The sequence below is a fragment of the Narcine bancroftii genome, chromosome 1 (assembly GCF_036971445.1).
Source record: "Narcine bancroftii isolate sNarBan1 chromosome 1, sNarBan1.hap1, whole genome shotgun sequence".
NCBI classification, from domain to species: domain Eukaryota; kingdom Metazoa; phylum Chordata; class Chondrichthyes; order Torpediniformes; family Narcinidae; genus Narcine; species Narcine bancroftii.
This window is the reverse complement of record NC_091469.1, coordinates 121332668-121353358: the sequence shown is the minus strand read 5'-3', so window position 1 is coordinate 121353358 and position 20691 is coordinate 121332668. Positions and strand designations below refer to the sequence as shown.

General features: G+C 40.3%; 1 protein-coding gene across 11 annotated transcripts in view; it reads left to right on the top strand.

The window, feature by feature from the left end:
* The window catches only part of poc5 (POC5 centriolar protein homolog (Chlamydomonas)), a 103090-nt gene that overhangs the window by 68172 nt on the left and 14227 nt on the right, over window positions 1-20691 (top strand). For all 11 annotated transcript variants that reach the window (XR_011357565.1, XR_011357577.1, XR_011357575.1 and 8 more), the window contains one exon: window positions 17930-18055. Coding sequence is in view for 8 of the 11 variants with exons in the window: in XM_069937583.1 (XP_069793684.1) it covers window positions 17930-18055 (126 nt within the window). In the remaining 3 variants the exon portion in view is untranslated. The remainder of the gene's footprint in view (window positions 1-17929; window positions 18056-20691) is intronic.

Below are 20691 nucleotides of genomic sequence, written 5' to 3'. Positions count from 1 at the left end.
GGAGAGGGAAAGGGGTAGAAAGATGGAGGAAAGAAGAATGGGATGAAGAAAAGAGAAGAAGAATGGGGAGGAGGCTAGAAGAAATCGAAGTTGACGTCATCAGCTGGAGAGTGTTGCGACGGATACTTCGGTGCTGCTCATCCAATTTACGGGTGGTCTTGGTTTGACAGTAAATGAGGCTACAGACAGACACGTCAGCACGAGAGTGGGGTGCTGGAAGATCCCTGTCACTAGTGCGAACAGTGAAGGGCCTCAGCGAAGTGGTCTCTCAGCCTGCATCCCATCTCTCCGGGCCATAACAGAAGCACCGGATGCAGCAGATGACACTCACAGATACACAAGTGAAGTGTTGCTTCATTTGGAAGGGCTGTTTAGGGCTCCGAATGGTGGTGAGGCAGGAGGTGTGGGCATAAGTGGCACTTCCTGCAGCCGCTAGGGAAGGTGCCAAGGGGCGATTAATAGGAAGGGATGAGTAGACAAAGGAGTCATGGAGGGAGTGGTTTACTCATTCCATCTGCCAGTTTACTCATCCAATTCCTTCTGTTAGCCTACTCCCATTCTTCCTCTCCTCTCCATCCCTTTGTCTTTACTTTGTCATCCCTTTTCATCTCCATTCACAGAGCCATCCTCCCTCCCCTTGTTTGCTGGTGTACCCTTACTTCCTTATCCACCTAGTAGCTCCTGCCTTTGGGACTGTACTCCTTCTCCCTTACTATTTTGTTTGGGTGGCTGCCCACATTTTGTCCAAAACGTTGTGTGTGTATCTATATCTTTGCAACAGAAAGTACACTATTGAGTTTTATCAGCATTGTGTTTTTACTTCAAGCACGGTGTCTGCACAAAATGACCTGATCCAGTGTATAAAAGTAGATGACACATTTTTCTTGTTTATTTTCAATATGTGATGACATTGTTTAATGGTTTTATTGTATTGTATATGTTGAATGTTTATTGGTTTTGGAAGGGGGGGAAGGGAAAGTAAGGGGGAAAAAGAGGGGAGGGAAAGTAGGGGGGAAAAGGGGGGAGGGAAAGTAGGGGGGAAAAGGGGGGAGGGAAAGTAGGGGGGAAAAGGGGGGAGGGAAAGTAGGGGGGAAAAGGGGGGAGGGAAAGTAGGGGGAAAAAGGTGGGGAGGGAAAGTAGGGGGGAAAAAGCGGGAGAAAATGCCACTGTGTATATTTAAGAGGGAAATGTTTGTATGTATTTTGGTTGATATGGTTCACAGTGTGAAAAAAAAATATTTAAAAAAAAAAATATTTAAAAAAAAAAACCCAAAAAAAACCACGGTGTCTGCAGTGGCCAATATTTCTGTTTGGTAGAGTGGAAAGTTAATTATGACTTCAGACTAAAGTCTAATTGATTGGTTATAAAAACTAGTGGATGAAATAAGGTTAAAATAGTATTTGCTGGAGCAGTTCTCTACATCACTGGGTGCATGTTGATCTGGCTCCTTGTCCTCTCTGGCACAATGAGGTAAATGTCATTATAGAACATAAAACGTTACAGCATAGTATAGGCCCTTTGACCACTCGGTTGTGCCAACATGTATAAATTTACTCCACCATAAACTAATCCTTTCTTGCCTCACACCATAACCCTCTATTTTTCATGCTTGCATGTGCCTACGTAAGAGTTGTTTAAACATCCCTATTGTACCAGCCTTTTTTACAACCCACCACTATCTGTGCGTGGGGACAAAAAAAACTTGTTTTTGACATCTCACCTAAACTTTCCTCCACTCACATCAAACAGATGTCCTCTGGTATTTGCTATTGTCACAGGAGAAAGTTGCTGGTTTTCCACCCTATCTGGTTAATCACTTCTACATTTTCCTGTAATATGGCTACCAAAACTGTAAACAGTATTCCGTTTGGTCTAACCAGAGTTTTATAGAGCTGCAACATTATATTGCAGATCTTTAACACAATCCCCCAACTAATGAAGGCCAGAGTACCATATGCCTCCTCAAACACCATTTCAACTTGTGCAGCCACCTTGTGGGATCTCTGGACTTGGACCCCAAAATCCCTCTGTTCTTCCACACTGTTAAGAACCATGCCATTAGCCACATACTCTGCCTTCAAGTTTGACCTTCCAAAGCACATCACTTCACACAACCAGTTGAACTCCATCTGCCACTTCCCTGCCCAACTCTACATCCTGACTATATTCCGTTGTAATCCATGTAAATTACATTATCCATAACCCCTTCAATCATCTTGTCATTTGCATCCTTACTGCCCCCCCCTTCCATTTCTTCATCCATATCATTTATAATAATCACAAAGAGTAGGGGTTCCAGAATGGATCCCTGCAAAACGCCTCTAGCCATTGACCTGAAGGCAGAGTGTGTTCCAACTACCACCACCCTCTGCCTTCTCCAAATTCATGTAACCATATAACAAAAAATTACAGTATGGAAACAGGCCATCTCCGCCCCTCTAGTCCACATCAATTTAAGTGATATCCTCTAGTCCCACCTACCTGCTCCCTGTCCATAACCCTCCAATCCCCTCACATCTATGCACTTATCCAACCTTCTCTTAAATGACAAAATTGACCCTGCTGCAGTCACCTCTTCTGGAAGGTCATTCCATTCAGCCACCACTCTGAGTGAAGAAGCCCCCTCTCATGTTACTTCTAAACTTTTGCCCCAATCCTTAACTTATGACCTGTCGTTCAAATCTCACCTACCCTCAAGGGGAAGAGCCTATTTACATCTACTCTATCTATCCCCCTCATAATTTTAAATACCTCCATCAAATCCCCCCTCAACCTTCTACGCTCCAATGAATAAAGACCCAGTCTACTCAATCTTTCTTTGTATTCGAGATACCACAATCCGGGCAACATTTTAGTAAATCATCTCTGCACCCTCTCTACCTTAATGATATCCTTCCTATTATTTTGGGACCAGAACTTCACACAGTATTCCAAATTTGGCCTCACCAATGCCTTGAAGAGTCTCAACATCACCTCCCAGCTCCTATATTCTATGCTTTGATTTATAAAGGGCAGCATACCAAAACCTTCTTTGCCACTCTATCCACATGAAATTCCACTTTCAAAGAATGATGAACCATTATTCCAAGATCTCTCTGTTCCTCTGCATTCCTCAATGCCCTCCCCTTCACTGCATAAGTCATATTTTGAATATTCCTCTCAAAATGAAGCACCTCACACTTATCAATATTAAACTCCATCTGCCATCTTTCAGCCCACTCTTCTAAGCAGTCCAAATCCTTGTGCAGTCCCTGAAAACCATCTTCACTATCCTCAACTCGCCCTATTTTTGTATTGTCAGCATACTTACTAACCCAATTTACCACTCCATCATCCAAATCATTAATGTAAATGGCAAGCAACAAGGGACCCAACACTGATCCTGAGATCCACCATGACTCTGTGGCATCTAACATCTAGCCACCATTGAACCCATCTGACTATCTCCTAGCGCCTGAACCTTTACCAACCTTCCATGTGGTACCTTATCGAAGGCCTTACTGAAATCCATATAGACTACATCTACTGCTCTATCCTCATCGACCTTCTTCGTCACCTCCTCAAAAAATTCAACAAGATTTGTCAAACATGACCTTCCCCGCACAAACCCATGTTGGATGTCCCCAAGCGTACATGCCATGACTTTCTGAGTAAGCCTACCATGGGGACCTTTTCCAATGTCTTACTAAAATCAATATACACCACCTCCACTGCACCACCTTCAGTTTCCATTTTTTAAATTTAAATTTGGACATACTGCATGGTAACAGGCCATTTTGGCCCACGAGTCAGTGCTGCCCAATTTATACCCAATTAACCTACATCCCCGGTATGTTTGAACAGTGGGAGGAAACCAGAGCCTCTGTGAAAAACCCACACAGACACTAGGGAGAATCTTTAAACTCCTTACAGACAGTACGTGATTTGAACCCCTGTCCCAATCGCTGGCGCTGTAAAGGCATTGCGCTAACCACTACACCAACCATGCCATCCAATTTTATGAAAGCGAATCCTTCTTCTAGGCAACTCTTGGAATTTAATTTTGGGTAGCTTTGTGATGTTCTAATAAAGTTGTAGCTTGATCTAAATGTTTACCCCCCCCCCCCCAACCCCCGGCTCATCAAAAAAGCTATTCTCCAAAGTATCTGATAGGCATCCCATGACAACTTTTAATTAATTAAGTTATTCTGTCTTTTAATTGCTTCAATTGAATTGTCTTGAATAGGGATGAACAAAACATATGTACTAGCCATGTAGTAGTTGACCTCTGACACCAAGATTTGATGGTCATAAGTATGAATTTTTAATGTCCCCTGAATCAGTGGAGCAAGTTTTCCTTCAATAATTTGATCATCTGAAGATGGAATACTGCTTTAGTTGTTGTTATTGATGATTTCTGCCTGTGGTGCAGTGCTAATATTTTAGGTGCAGGCACTCACCAAAAACGGTGACAAGGAGGAACCTGGAGCAGCCCCCTGAGGTGCTGGAACAGTGCTCCTGTGAGCTCCTGCTACACCACACCCCTGATTTTTGCAATCCTTTGTAGTCAAAGTTGATATTCATGAATCAGATATGAGGTGTGGAAAAGATAATGTGAGAGCTGAAAACAAAAATACATGAGCCACAAGTTGATAAGGTGGTAAGACTTTGAGTGTCTGAATATTGTTTTCTCCTTCCACTGACTTGAATTTGTCTAGATCAGTATAAAATATTTGAGTTGACATTCAGATCCTATACTAGATCAGCTATCAACAATGCCCTTTTATGTGGAATGAGTACTGAGGTATTCATTGTTCTCAGCTTCTGTCAATAATCTTATTGTACATTTCTTTCAAATCACCGGAGGATAGCCAAGTAGTTATGGTAACAAAATATTAAGTAAAATAATCTGTGCAGATATAGAATTTCTTTTCTGTGTACTGAATCCCAGGGTGATGAGCAATTTTAGCATACTCTGCATGAAGTATTGGATCAGCATTGTTACTTGAGATAATATTGAGTGGTATGTAACAGCTTGCAAGAGAGTTTATTGCTGTGAAGCAGGTTGTTGAAACACCCTTGTAAATGATGAGAATCAATCCACGACCCTGTTGTTTGGAGCTATTCCTCAGTATTGCTCGCCATCCTGAAGTTTCAGGTCGTTCCTAATGTATCTTTGTTTTTGGCGAGCCTCCACATCAGGGTGGTCAAATTTGCTTACTGTAAGAGCCACATAAGATAAACTGCAGATGATTGAGAACCACAAGACATGAAAAATTATTACATACACTTACTCTTGGACTTGTAATTTTATTACAAAATTTTATATAAATATTAGGAAATACATGTACGTATTTATTCATCCACGTAGTTTTAAACTGCTAATTTGTATTAGTTTCAATAATCTAAAAGTACACATATATATATAACAAATATTTTCAAAATCCTGACTGATTTTCTATGGAAACCTCTATCCAAGGAAGCAGTAGAGCTGCCTTGTTAAATATATTTGAGACAGTTTAAGATATATTTTTACATCGTAGGGTAATTAAGGGTTATGGGTGAAATGTGGAGCTGGGTCCATGGCCAGATCACCTGTAATGTGTTCTCTTCGGGAATGCTGCTGCCATCGATCTCTGCAGATACCTTCACCATTACAGTGTCCACAACTGAGCTCCTGCTGCACCACACCCCTGATTTCTGCAATCACGATGTGGGAAGCGTCCCAATGCAAAGCTGCCCCCCTGCGGCAATGCAAGGCCAGGGGCCCACAGTTCTGCTCCTCCCCATCCCACCCTTCGTTCACCTCACCAGCAGGATGGGAGCAGTGGTTGTTGGGAGCAAAGGCTGGGGTATGGTGCAGTCCAACTTCTGCACTTCCTGCTGCTGACTACATCGAGACTTGCATGTAGCCACTGACAGGGCCTTTACTGCTGCTGCCAGCTCCAGCTTTGTCCTGGCTTGATGCCTGGATGAGTTCCTCATTGGGGATCATCTCCAGCCTCTCCTCCCCATCTCTGTCATCATGCTTTCCCTCCCCCCGCCCAAAGTGCCTGGTCAGACACCTGTCACTTGGGCAGGGCATTCTTCATCAGAACACTCCTGGCCCAGCTCCGACTTCCCGACCTCTGCGGCCACTCCCTGCAGAGAACCCTCAGACTTGCTCGGCCTTCCTACCACACACCCCATATTGATGGGGCTCTGCTGTGGAGTGGCCTTGCCTGAGTGAGGAGAACCCAGATTTCAGTGGTCCCTGCTTACTCCATTCTTGTGCAGGGGCTGTTCCTCCAGTGCCCACTCCCGCTTCCCTCTCCTGGTCATGCCGCAAAGGCTGTGACCATTCCAGGACTAACTGCTCTGGCTGCAGGGATTCGGGATGTCCCAGGGCAGCTTCAGGAGCCTCCAGCCAACAAATATCTGCGAGCTGCCCGTGCTGTGACCACCCCCGCTCTAAATTGTGCTCAATACCATGTTGTACATGGTCACAGATGATCATTCTGATATCAGCAAGAAGGATGGGGAAAAATAGTTGATGTTATCACAATCCAGCTTGATTCCAATTCAAGTGGCTAAAATGTCCATATCACCCAATTTTAATTTTTCTTTTAAATTTAGACATACAACATGGTAACAGATCCTTCCAGCCCACAAGCTTCTGCTCCCCAAATACCCCAATTAACCTGCAACCCCTTATATTTTGAAAAGTGGGAGAAACCAGAGCAAACTCCTTACAGATGAGGCCGGATTCTAACCTGGGTCTCTGGCACAGTCATAGTGTTGAGCTAACCGCTATGCCAGCTGTGCTGCTCCAATGTATCTGTCATTTAAGAGAAGGTTGGATGTGTACATGGAGGTGAGGGGGTCGGAGGGTTATGGGCGGAGAGTAGGAGGGTTGAGCTAGTGGACTTGTTCAAGAGAACCGGTGCAGACTCGAAGGGCCGACATGGCCTGTTTCTGCGCTGTAAACGGTTATATGGTTATAAATCCTGAAGTCAAATTTTTTCAGATTGGACTGTGAATCTATTATAAACAATTGGTGAGCAATGATAGCAAGAAAATTCAAGAATCTGTGTTGTATGAAACCAAAGCTGTGTTTGGCCAAGCTCTTGTAGATTCAATCCTCTTATCTGAAAGTAGTGATACACTTCCTAGATTCATGAAGAAGATTTAATGCCCTACAAAATAAAAATTGATGGGTACTGATAATACCTTACAAACTACCCAGCAACATTTAATTAGGGGGAACTTCCTTTGCATTTTACCAACTCTTCAATTCTGTCAGGAAACAAAAATTTAAAACAACAAATCAGCTGTCACTTGGATAACTCCACTCTGAGGTTAGTAGAAAAGTTATGATTAGTAGATTCTAGTTTTTCCAAATAGAACTTCGAACAGTACACCACAGTAAAGGCCCTATTACACAGACTGATTTTTCAGAAGCTCCAACACTAGCTCTTTCTTAACCTCTACGTGCTCCTGCACATAAGCCTGTTTTAGGCTGACCTCTCATTCATCAAGGACACTCCCCATGGTGAACACCAAGCTAAATTGTTCATAAAGGAACTGACCCACCTCCTCTGCCTCCAAGTACGTATCCCCTCTTTATCTCTGACTGGCCCTACCCTCTCTCTAATCAACCTTCTGTTCTTTACACACAATGTAAAATGCCATTAGGATTTTCTTTAATCCTATTTGACAAGCCTACTTTATGCCCCCTTCCAGCTCCGTCTCTTCTTAAATTCTTTTCTGGCTACTATAATCTCAGGAGCCCGACCTAAATTTTGCTTCCTAAACCTTGGTATGTTTGCTTTCTTTTTTATTTTGACTAATTGTTCCACCTCTAGTCAACCATGGTTCCTTTATCCTAACAGCCTTTGGTGTATTAGTGGAAAAAACCTTATACCCGTGGTTCCTGAACAATTTCCACAATTTGCTGTGCATCTGTTCCCAATTAACACTCCAAAGTTCCTGTCTAATCCCATCGTAATTGGTCCTTCCCCAACTAAATACTTTCTCATATCATCTGAATCCATGGCTTTGCTAAGGATTAGCTAGATGTGGTCACTATTTCCGAAAAGCTAGCACTCTTAGATACATCTGGGGAAGTGAGGAAATTCCTGATGACCAAAGCATTGGTAACATCCTTACCATTTTCAAAACGTGAAATGAGTCTATTCTGTAAGTCTTAATTATTGTTCACCTCTGGACTGCGAAAGTTCTTGTCTGAATGCAACTGGACTGACTTTTCCCTCTTATTCAGGGAAATCCTCACTAATTTTAGATTTTCTGCTTTCGGTGTGACAAATCCAGGAAAAGTGCTAGGTACCACCCTGGGTACTGCATTCCCAGAGATTGAACCTGGCCTGAATTGTCAACTGAGTAATAGATGGTTGTAAAGCAAAGGAGACTCTGGTATCCCAAGAACAATTTCAGACTGAAATACTGTTTTTGTCTCTGGAAAAGAAAACTGATGGGTGAATTAATGACCTTTAAGATTCGAACTTGAGTAATGTCAATGCAGAAATGTTAGTGCCACACAGTGGTTCCAAAACTAATTTCTATTGGACTTGGTAACATTTTTTTATTTATGAAATTCAGGATAAACATATTTAAGCATTAAGACCAAGGAATAGGATGCAGATGAGCCATGCAGCATAAGTACAATTCAAAGGAATCAAAATCGGCGTTAGAGGGAATAAAGGCTAATGGAGTTTAACTGAAGAGGGTTGGAAAGAGGTTCCAGTGGGACTGTAAACAAGAGCAATGGGAAATTGGACAAAAGGGCATATTTTTTGCAGTAGGCTTGGTCATTTAAATCTTGTACTTCATGCTGTAAATTTCTCACTCGTTCCAATGTGTCCATTTTCAGCTTAAGATACACGACCTAAAATGATTTTGCCGGCCAAGGTTTGTCATTATACAATAACAAAGCTTATTTTTCAAACCTAAGCAACAATATCTCTTTTGGTAAGACATACAAGGTTGGTTAGTTAATGTTAGCCCATGGTACAGGGCCATGAGGTGCAGCCTGGCGTTGCCTGAAAACCCATCACATTCCACATTTGGTGAAATTAAAATGACAACAAACCACTACAGATATATTGTAGGTGTACTTGCCAAATTGAATTTCTGGATTGTATGGTAAATTATAATTGTACTTTTTTTTGCTTTCTGATATATAAAATGTGGAGAAAATCCACATACTACATTTTGTAATTTTTCTTGAAAGATGATCATTTAGTTCATGAGTTCTGTAACAATCTCCAGTTACAACCACTATTTGGTACTCATCGTTCCACAACATTTTTAAATGCGAGTTGCTAATCTATGAGGCAGCAGGTCTCCTAACTGCATCAATATGCCAGTTGTGGTCGAGGGATAGATAGATGTCATCATTTCTAGAGTCTTGGGTTTAAGGTTTGGTACTTTGAGACACAAATAGTAAGCATGAAGTAACCTAACTTTTTGTTTTACTATTTGCAATGTTTCTATAACATGATGTGCTTGACACTATGCAGTGAAGAGGTGGTGAGGAAAGAAACACATTGGAGCCAGTATTGTGACATCACACTGATTGTAATCATATTTTTAGAAGATGCAAAATAAGGGGAGTTGGTACGTTTTTGGGCAAAACCTGCAAATTGATAGGCAAGAAATTAGTAGATAGAATATAATGTGGCGCATGTGATGTTGGACATTGTGGAAGGAAGAATTGAAAAATATTAGTGTGACTCCATTTAAATCAGGTAGAAAACGATGACAAGAATGTAACCAGCAATTTTTAAAAATTCTAATGGAATATTGGTCTACATTGCAAGGGGCGTAGATTGGGAATTTTAGATGCATACATAGGATCCAAGAATCTATAACTGCTGTAAAACATGAAAGTCTGCAGACACTATGGTTGAAGTAAAAACACAAGGTTGGAGAAACTCAGCAGGTCAAACAGTGTAGCAAAGATAAAGAAACATACCAACGTTTCAGGCTTGAGCCCTTCATCATACCTTGATGAAGCGTTCAATCCTGAAATGTTGGTTATGTACCTTTATTTCAGTCTAAAACGCCTTGCAGATAATGGTCCTGAGAATTATTAGACTTGCAGCCTCAAAAATATCTCCACTACTGTATAAGTTTTCATATTGGATCACATGGTATTGGGAGGAACACATTGGCATGAACTGCAAATATATTAATGAATAGAAAGCAGTGGGAATACATGGCCATTTTCAGGTTAGGAGAAACTCATGACAGAACAAGGTAGTATCATTAACTGGGGTGCACAAAATGGTTTTAGAATCCCCATTATTATCAATGATTTGGATGAGATATTCAATTGCAATATGTATAAATTTGCTGATAATCATGTATGGACATTTTAACCTAAATAGGTGAGAGCAAGACAAATGAGGTCACCTACTTTTGTTTAAAAGTGATTATATTTTTGAATGGAAAGAGTTTGAAATATGTTCCAAAGGACCTGGATGTCCTACACAAATTAATCAAGGTGAATGTATAGGTGCAGCAAGCAATTAAGGTGGCAAGTGGCATGTTGGCATTTACTGTAGAAGCATTTGAGTACAAGAGAAGAGGCATCCTGCTCTAAAGAGATGAAGGCCTGGTAAGCCTTCATCGGAAATATTGTGGGGGGGTGTGGCAAGATAGCGTAGAGTCTAGATGTGTAATCTCGACCTCTCTGCCCAGACTTTTAATAACCTGTGTTTAATTCTTTGTTTTCAGGTTTAAATTTTTTTTAAATTTAGTTTAAAGTATCAAGGAATTGTTATGGCTATTAATGGTAAAAAGATTAAACCTCAAGTACAGAAGAAATTACATTTTCGGAGTGTTGAAGATTTAGAGCATAAACAATCTGCTACAACTTCAAGTTTGTTTTCTTTCAAGCCTAAACCACAGAGATTGCCTGTGGGAGCTTATAAAAAAAATGACTACTACTCACCAGGAGAAGGACATCGCTGGAATTACCTGTTCTCAGGAGGAAGGTGCGTGTGCCCCCGATGTGGATCCTGATTCTGGCAGCCTGCCAACTTTAATGGAGGGGGCAGGCAAGAAGATGACTCCATTGCTTGAAATGCCCCAGGAAGTGTTTCAACCTGAATATCTTGAACTTTTCCGTGAGTTTTTGAAGCAACAACGGTTTGCGGGGGGAGAACAGCGTCGGCCCCCTGAGGAAGTCGAGGTGCCATCGCTGGGAGTCCAGACCTGCAGTAAAACTGTTAAACTGCCTCTTGTTGAGATGCAGCAGGAGCTGCAGTTACCTGGTACTGCCACTACGCAAGAGAAAGCAGGGCTGAGCTTTTCTGAATTACAATGTAAACAGCTAAGCCTTATCATTCAGCCTATGCTGAATGAAATGTCTTAGAGGCTCAGTTTGGAACTGAATACAGTTAAAATTCGTGTGGAAGCATCTTGTGAAGATTTTAAACAATTTCAGGCTGTTTTTTTGAAATGTCAACAACAAGTGGCTTCTAATACAGAAAAAGTGTTGGAGGTGGAAAAATCTGTTAAAGAATTGTGAGAACATGAGAGGGAGTTGGAGAGGAAAGTAGATTATTTGGAGAATCAAAGTAGAAGGAATAATATGAAGATTGTTGGTTTGCCAGAAGGTATGGAAGAACAAGATCCTCTTCGTTTTTTTACCGAATGGATTCCACAAATACTGGGGCAGGAATTTTTCTCTGGAGATCTGGTATTGGAAAGAGCTCATAGAGCTTTAAGAAGACGACCACTGCCTGGTCAACCACCGAGACCCGTGATAATTCGATGTTTGAATTATTTGCACAGAGAAATTATGCTTCGTTTAGCAGTGCAAAACGCGAGACAACGACAAACTCCATTAATGATTCAGAATAGTAGAGTTTTTTTCTATCCTGATTTGAGTCAAGAGGTTATTCAGTATCGGCGTCAATTTAATACAGTTAAAGAAGTTTTGTGGCGTAAAGGTTATAAGTCTACTTTTCGCTATACAGCAGTGTTGAAGGTGTTTTGTGGAGACTTTCAACCTCGGTTTTTTGAGAATGAGTGTCAAGCAATGAGTTTTGCTGAGTCGTTGCAAGATGCAAGAGGACAAAGATGTAGCCCACCATTGTCTCCTAAAGAAAAATCTGGTTGTTCTGGAAATGGAAGAAACAGCAGAAATGGGAGAAATGGGAATGGAAAGAGTCCGTTTCCTTGAAATGGGGTTGCCGAGTCTGGAATTTATTGGATGCATAGAAGATCTTTTTTATTTTTATTTTCTTTTTATGTAAATTATGATATTTGGTTGTTATTTTTTGTTTTGCTGGGGAGGGAGAAATTTGCTCTATGTTCTACTAGTCATCAGCCACTGGTGGGTGATCCACACCCAACTTTTGTTTAGGGATTACTACCTTTTCGTATTTTTTTGGGGGGGGGGGGTTTCTTTTTATCTTTTTTTTTAATTTTCATTTTATTTAGACTTTAATTTGTGGTTTCTTTTTCTCCTATTGGAGGGCCTATTTACATTGATCTGAGTCTTTATATATTGATATTATTAGTTTTTAGTAATATTAGTGAATATGTCAAAGTTGAAGTTTGCTATTTTTAATGTTCAGGGTTTAAACAGTCCGATTAAGCGTAAGCGTATTTTTATCAAGTTCGATCTTTGGTAAAACATTTGTTTGGTAGAGATATGATTTTACCTGAAATTATTAAATTTGAGACTTTTGGCATAATGAGATGAAATATTGTTTAATAATGGAAAAAATTACATATGTTTCATGGATAACTATAGTTTTTTTATTAATAGGTGGTTGTTATATTCAGAATATTTACATTTTGATTTATATTGACTAGATTTTCATATGTATGCTTAACATTTCTTTATTTTTTTCTTTTTTCTTTATGGCTCTCCATAGGAGAGTTGGCTGAAAGAGGGGAGTAGAGGTTTTCTTTCCTTTTTTTCTTTCTTTTTTTAATATATATAAAATATAACGTTCATGCTTTGTTTATTGTTATATATGTTACTTATTATCTGTATTTTGAACGAATAAATAAAGTTTTTTTTAAAAAAAAAAGGAAATATTGTGTACAGGTCTGGCTTCTCTACTGAAGGTAGGCAGCTGTGCAAGCCTTGCACACCATCACATCCTAAGGTGAAACAAGGTGATACAGACAGTCCCCGGGTTATGAACAAGATCTGTTTTTGTTTGTCTTTAAGTTGAATTTGTAAGTAAGTCGGAACAGGTACATTTGGTTCTTATTTAGCGTCAGTTAGTCAAATGTTTATCTAAGTATATAATACAGTATATATTTTGCCTTTCTACGCATATAGAACTAGTGGATTCAGTTTGTTGAAGCAGGCACACTCAACACTGTTAATGGGAATGTGATCCAACTTAAAATGATGGATGGCATTCTCCTTATTCGAGCTGACACACCAAAAGCCGCACGTCATCTACGTAAATACGAGTTGTCCATAAGTTGGATGTTCGTAACCCGGGGACTGCCGATACATCTTTTCAGTGTCTCCATGCTCGCTTCATAAAGGAAAACAGTTATTCACGCTCAGAAGCCTCCACAGCCCCTGGCAACTCTGCTCCTAGTTTCTGAGACTCAATCTTCAGGAGGGCAAATCTTCAGAACAGGCAGTGTATTTGGCTGCTTTCTTAAAACCTATGCAGACTAACTGGCTGGAGTTTTAGCAGGACACTTTCAGCCTCTCACTACTAAAGTCTGAGGTCCCCATCAGCTGAAAAGGACATCCATTAAGCAATGTCCAGGAAGAGCGAGGAAACATGCCTCAATGATCTTCAGCTGCCAGCATTTGTGTCTACTGTGAACTACTTTGAAAGGTTGGTTATGGAGCAAATAAACTATTTCAGAAAGGACAGGGCCTATTGTTACAACAGGTCAATGATGAATGCCATCTTGCTGGCTCTCCACTCTGCACTAGATCACCTGGACCACAAGAACATCTACATCAGACCTTTGCTCATATTGACCACAGCTTATCTTTAACACCCATCATACCAGCAAACAATAAAATCAATCAAAGGGATCTGGGTCTCCTTATTCTGCTGTAACTGGATCTATGACTTCCTCGCCTTATGATGTGATCAAGGCTGTGCCCATCATTCATATATACTCATGATTGAATATATACTCATGACATTATTGACCTGGAACCACACAATCAGATCCTCAATCTTGCTCTCAACATCAACAAGGCAAAGAATTTTATTGTGGATTTTAGGAAAGGAAGGTCAAAGGACCACACACCTGTCCTAATTTATGAAATGGCACTCAAGAGGGTCAGTACCTTCCAGTTCATGGGTGCTCACATATCGGAGGAACTCTCCTGGAGCCAGCAAACCAATGAAACCGAAGAGGGCACACCAGAAGTCTGAGGAGATTTGGCATGTTGATGAATACACTATTAAACCTCTAGGTATACTGACAGCTTGCATCATGGCTTGATTTATTTTTGGAATGCAAGTTTGTTGAATGAGGGAATATTCAACAGACTTGCATAAATAACCTTCAGAAGAATAAAATGTTATCTCATTGGAAATATGAAATTCTTGAGGAATTAACAAGTGAGGTTGTAGACTTGATTTTTCCCTTGTTTGAGGGTATTGGTCATTCATAAGACTGAGACGAGAGGAAATGCATTTTTGGAATTGGAATTATCTATCCTAGCGAACTGTAAAAGAGATCAGAATTTGTCACACAGATCAATTATTCATTTGCATGCTGAGGGAATAAAGGAGGTATGTGAAAGTGATGCTGGGATTGAAGACCAGTTGAAATCCTTTTGGTAGTGCAAGGGGCAGGCTGGTCAGCTACTTTTTTGTATCTCTCTGCTTTCCAAGTATTGATATAAGACAAAAAATAACTTCAAACCCTACTCTTCTTGGACTCTTTCTACTTTGGCCCTTAAATATTTTAGTTTTGTGTGATGAATCCAGCACTCAACCTTCCATACTTGTCCAAAATCTGCTGGTTTATCCCTTTGATGCAAATTATTTTGCTAGCAGTTGAAGCCAGGTGAGATGAGCCTAAAAAACCTTGGGCCAAGAATTCTACGTACACCCAAAGAAAACAAAAGAGTCAAGACTTTCCTTTTCTACCCATTTTAATTCCTTGAACAAACCTTTGTTAAAATTTCCATTCAATAATATTTGAAAAGTTGTTGAAAAATAGAAGACTGCGGATACTGGATTCTAAAGCTAAACACAATCTTCTGGAGGAACTCTGCTTGATTGAGCAGCATCAGTGGGAGAAAAGGAAGAGTTGATATTTGGACCAAAACCCTTCAAGAAGACATCATTCAGTAATGTCAACTGTCTTTTTCTTCCACTGATGCTGTTTAACTTGCTGAGATCCTCCAGCAGATTGTTTAGCTTGGAAAATTGTGAGTGTTGTTAAGAGCTGGGTATTCTTAATTGTTTACTGAGAGGACATGGGGCTTCAAATTTGGTTCTTGACATTAAAAAAGAGATGTATTTATATGGTGTATATTGTTTACCAGAATACAACATAATTCCCTCATCTTCAATCACTTGATATCCTCATACTTTTTATGAGCTTATGAATTTTGAAAAAACATTTTTATTTCCCTTACATAATTTTAACTTATTGCCCTGCTATTCCATGAACATGTACCATTGTAAATCCATTCACACGTAGGCACTGGAGGTCAGAATTGCAGAGTTAGAGAAAATGGTTATTCTCTGCATCTCTGGGTTGAATGTTCGGAGCAATTGAACATTGATTTTTTTTTTGTGTACTCGCAAATCCATTGGGTGAAAAGAAACTGCCCACTAAAGTAGAGAAAAATTTGGCTTGGAGTGAATTCTATCCTCTTTGCTATATTTCCTCTTCCTTCTTGCTATATTTTATCGTACAATTATCATGAGACATTCTCAACTGGTGGGTTCAAATTGAGGGTATTGCCTAAGCATCTTTAAAGGGTTTTCAACTCGATCAAAGTGTATCGCAAGCAGTGAAAGTGCAGGCACGTGCTTCTTAACTATTTGCTGTTTTTGATTTGGCTGCCCTCTCCAGGATTCTCCAGCATTTATTCTTATTTATACTCTGTTCATTTCTCTAATCTCTAGTCATCATCAGGACCTCTATCAACTGTTTCTCTTTCTGTACTGGTTGATACCAGCCATTGATCTCTAAAAATATAAACCTTCTAACTTTGCATTTCCTTAAGTACATCCCACAAGCTCAGCCTCTACTCCCAATGGCCTTTGCACAGTTTTTCCATGCGATTATACTAGTCGACTTCCACAACACAACTTATGTTGCCCCCTACTTTGCCCTCTGCAATGCCGGTGTTGTCACTATCCACTCCTGAATGCATTTAAAGAAGAGGTCTTCAGGTGCTGGATTGTGGAGCAATAGATTTTTTTAAAATCTGCTGGAGGAACTCTGGGTTGAGCAGTGTCAGTGTACAGTACAATTCCAAGAATCCAAAATGGTCGGGACCAGGCCTATGTCAGATAAATGGTTTTTTCGGATAACTGGTCACTTTAAAAAATAGCCCTGTAGCAACAGCAAATAACTTGTATTAATGTTTAAACAGCAACAAACAACAAGGGAAGGCTTTTTAAGCATTAAAGTAATGTTTAATTCTCACCCAAAAAAATGCTGACTGCAACATCGCTGCTGATCACTGAGGCCAATCCCTAGGGAGTCTTCCCGGGCTGGTGGATCAGCTCCCCTATCACCAGAGCTCCCGAGTCCTGACTCCGAATCCTCCCCTTGGCCTACCGAACATGCACATCAGGGAGACCAGTGTGCATGTGTGGTAGTAGGCTGGAGGAAGGGTTCGGAGCCTGCATCAGGAGTCAGTGTCAGGAGCTCCGGTGGACCCAAGGACCTGCTCCTGCCTGGGAGGCCACTCTCCTTGATGTGTCGCCGGGACGAGAGATTCTTCCTACCACTTGCGGCTGGGAGTCTGCGGCACGCAGTTTGAGAGGGAAAGTTGGAGAGAAAAGTCAATAGGGGAAGTTTTTAAAAAAGAGAGAGGGGAGGGAGTTATCTGAAACGAGGACAATTGTTCTGATTTCATGTCGAGTGAATGAATTTTCAACCTGTAAGGTCAGTTAGGCTCCAAAAAATTTCAGATAAATGAGGATTTCTGATTTGTTTCAGATATCCTCATTTACCCGAAATTTTTAGATAAATTAAGATTTCAGAGAATCCAATTTCAGATAATCAGAGTTTTACTGTATTTGATGTTTAAATCCCTCCATTTTAGTGCTAAAGTTATTTTTTTTTACCTGATATCTTCAGTAATAAACAGAAATGTTTTTTTTACATCGAGGGCACTAGGTTTCTTGATGCCTTTTTACAGAAATTACTTCCAGCATCTGAAACCCTAGGAAAAGCTCTAGAAAACTTCTGGTTATGTAACATTTAGAGGATTGTGTACAATTTTAGTCACCACTAAAATTTTTTTTAGAGAGGAAGGCTGTGGAGGCTTTGGAGAGGATGAAAAAGAGGTCTACCATGATGTTAACTAGATTAGAGAACGTTCACTATAAGACACGTTGAACAAACTGAGAGAGTTTTCTCTGAAGCATGTGAGGCTGAGGAGTGACCCGATAAAGTTTTCCAAATTATCACAGCCATAATAGGGTGACTGATCAGATTATTTTTCCCCGGCAGTGGGTATAGTTTTAAGGTAAAAGGGGGAAATTTTTAAAGGGTCTGTATGAGTTTTTTTTTGTATAGCATTTGCCTGGGGGGCGGGGGGTTAATAGAAGCAGATACAATAATGTTGTTTAAGAAGAATTTTCAGGGAATCTAATAAATTTATTGTTATTGTCATATACATATGCACTGAGGAATATGGATGGGATTAATTTAATTTTGTTGAATGATTCTTGTATGCCAAATGGCTGTAGTGTCCTATGTTCATTGTACATTATTCTGTAAATCCTCTCATGTATTCTATTTCCAGATTACTTTACATTTTGGTTCAGCGAATGCTTTCGAAACTAGTTCGGAAGGGACATCTACTCCACCAGCCTCTACCACAGCGGGGACAACATCTTCGGCATTTGGATTCCAATCAATCCAGAAACTGGTACTGATTCAGGATAAAACTGGTTTATCATTTTCTTATTGCTGATGTGAAGCCACAGATCTGGATCGCCAGCCTATTTTGCATTCCATTTGACTTTCCTTGATTTTATTATAAAATGATAAACTTTGACTAGATTTTGCAAAGTGGGGTGGGGGGAGGGGGTTGGATGTTAATTTGAAGGAAAAGACCTCCAGGGTTGTGATCTCTTAGCTGCATGCTAAGGAAGCCAGAAAAATGAAAATAATACAACTTAATGTGTGACTAAGGTGATGGTGCATGAGTGAGAGCTTCAGGTTATTAGATCGTTGGCCTCCCTTCAGGGAAGGTGGGGCCTGTACCAGCAGGGTAGTTTGCATCTAAACTGGAGGAGGGTCAAAGTAAAACACAAAAGTCTGCAGACACCATATTTGAAGTAAAAATACAATATTGGAGAAACAGCAGATAAAACTGTGTATTTTATATTAGCAAAGATAAAGATAGATAACCAATGTTTTGGGCTTGAGGCCTTCATCAAGGAATGAACGAAATGGTGGGGTGAGCGGCAGGGGAACTAATATCCTTGCAGTACTCTAGTGCTGCTCTGGTGGGTAAAATTGGTCCTCCTGAAGATCAGAGTGACTATCAAAAGAGATGGGGATGATCTTAAATGGATTTTTTTCCCTATACTAGCTGGGAGAAGTAAACAACCCATTTAAGTGAGGCAAAACAGCAGTGAGGTCACGGACAGATTACAGGTGTGTCTCAGATCACTATTGGGTCAATCGTTGTTTGTCATCTGCCAGCAATCAGGATGATAATGTGGTAAATTGGAACAGCAAATTTCCAGATGACACTAAGATAGGAAGTGTAATGGACAGCACGGAAAACTGAAAGTTTGTAATGGGATCTGGATCGACTAGAAAAATGAGTGATAAAATGGCAGGTGGAATTTAATGCCGACTTCTTAGGAATCAATGATAGGATATACAAGCAGATGCCATGTGTAGTGAGATTGAGGAAAGATGAGCAGCTGATAGGACAAGACTGCAGGCATAAAGATAAGAATTTCACTTGTGGAACTAGAATAAAATTGTGGGAGAAAAAAATTGAGAGGGGAGATGAATACAAAACTGAACATTTTGTATTTAATGCATGCAATAGAAGGAACGAGGTATGTAATCTTGTAGCACATTTAGAAATTGGCAGAAAGAAAATCATAGGTGAGAGCTGAATGTCCAAGGATACACAGCATATCGAAAGGAAAGGAAGGTAGGCAGCAGGTGCTCTGTTGGTTAAAAAAATAATGGTATCAAATCCTTGAAGAGAGGAGACATAGGATCAAAAGATGTAGTTCCACTCTGGTTAGAGTTAATGAGTAGTTCACGGACAAGTTGCTCTTGTGTCTTGGTGTTAAAAAGACCCTGATTTTTTTTTTTTTGGATGGAGTGTGTTACAAAGGCCTCCTAATAGTAGCCAGGAATTGACAAACAAATGATAGAGATGAATAGAAAAGGCATGTAAAAAAGGTAGAGTTATGATACACATGGGGGATTTCAATTTGCAGGTTGATTGGGAGATTTAGGTGGGTAATAAAAGATACCAAGTAAAGAGTTGATAGAATGCTTGCAGAATGGCTTTTTGGAGCCATTTGTGGCTGAGCAAACTGGGGAAAGGGGAATTCTGAATGGGGTGCTATGTAATGAACCAGATTTGATAAGGGAGCTTAAGGTAAAGGAACCATAAACAATGATCATATGTTAGAATTCACTGTCAAAATTTGAAGGAGAAACTGAAAATCAGATGTATCAGTACACAGTGGAAGAAAGGGGACTACAGTGGTATGAGAGAGGAGCTGGCTAAAGTTGATTGGAAGTACTGTTCACTAATAGGGGTGGAGCTTAACTCAGAAGGCACAGGACAAATTCATCCTTGGATGTTCTAAAGGGAGGATGAGGCCATCATGGCTGACAAGGAAAGTCAAGGACAGCAAAAAGCAAAAGGAAGCATCTACAATAAAATGCAAATTAGTGGGAAGCCATCAGAATGCAATTTAAAAAGCTAAAAGAAAAAGATGAAATGTAAAGGTAAGCTACCAGTAATATAAGACAATGGATGGGCATGGGATCCATGGAACCATGGCTGTATGGATTCAGAATTGGCTTGCCTGTAGAAAGCAGAATAATAGTGAACAGGAAATATTCTGCCTGGAGGTCAGTGACTAGTGGAGTGCCGCAAGGATCTGTTCTGGGATTTTTATAAATGGCCTAGTTGAAAATGTAGAGGGATGAATCAGTAAGTTTGAAGATGGTGCAACAGTTGGAGGTGTTCTGGATAATGTTGAAGCCTCTCAAAGTTTACAAGAGAATATAAACAGGATGTTCAATCTGGGTAAGTGTGGGGAGATGCATTTTGGTAGGTCAAACTTGAAGGCAGAGTACATGGTTAGTGGTAGGATGCTTTCCAGTGTGGAAGAATAGTGGGACCTTGGGGTCCAAATCCATGGATTTCTCAAGGTCACAGTGCAGTTTGATAGGATAGTAAAGAAGGCCTATGGTATGCTGGGCTGTATTAATAGGGGGATTTAGTTCAGGAGTCATGAGGTAATGTTACAGCTATATAAATCTCTGGTAAGACCACACTTAGAATCTTATTGTTCA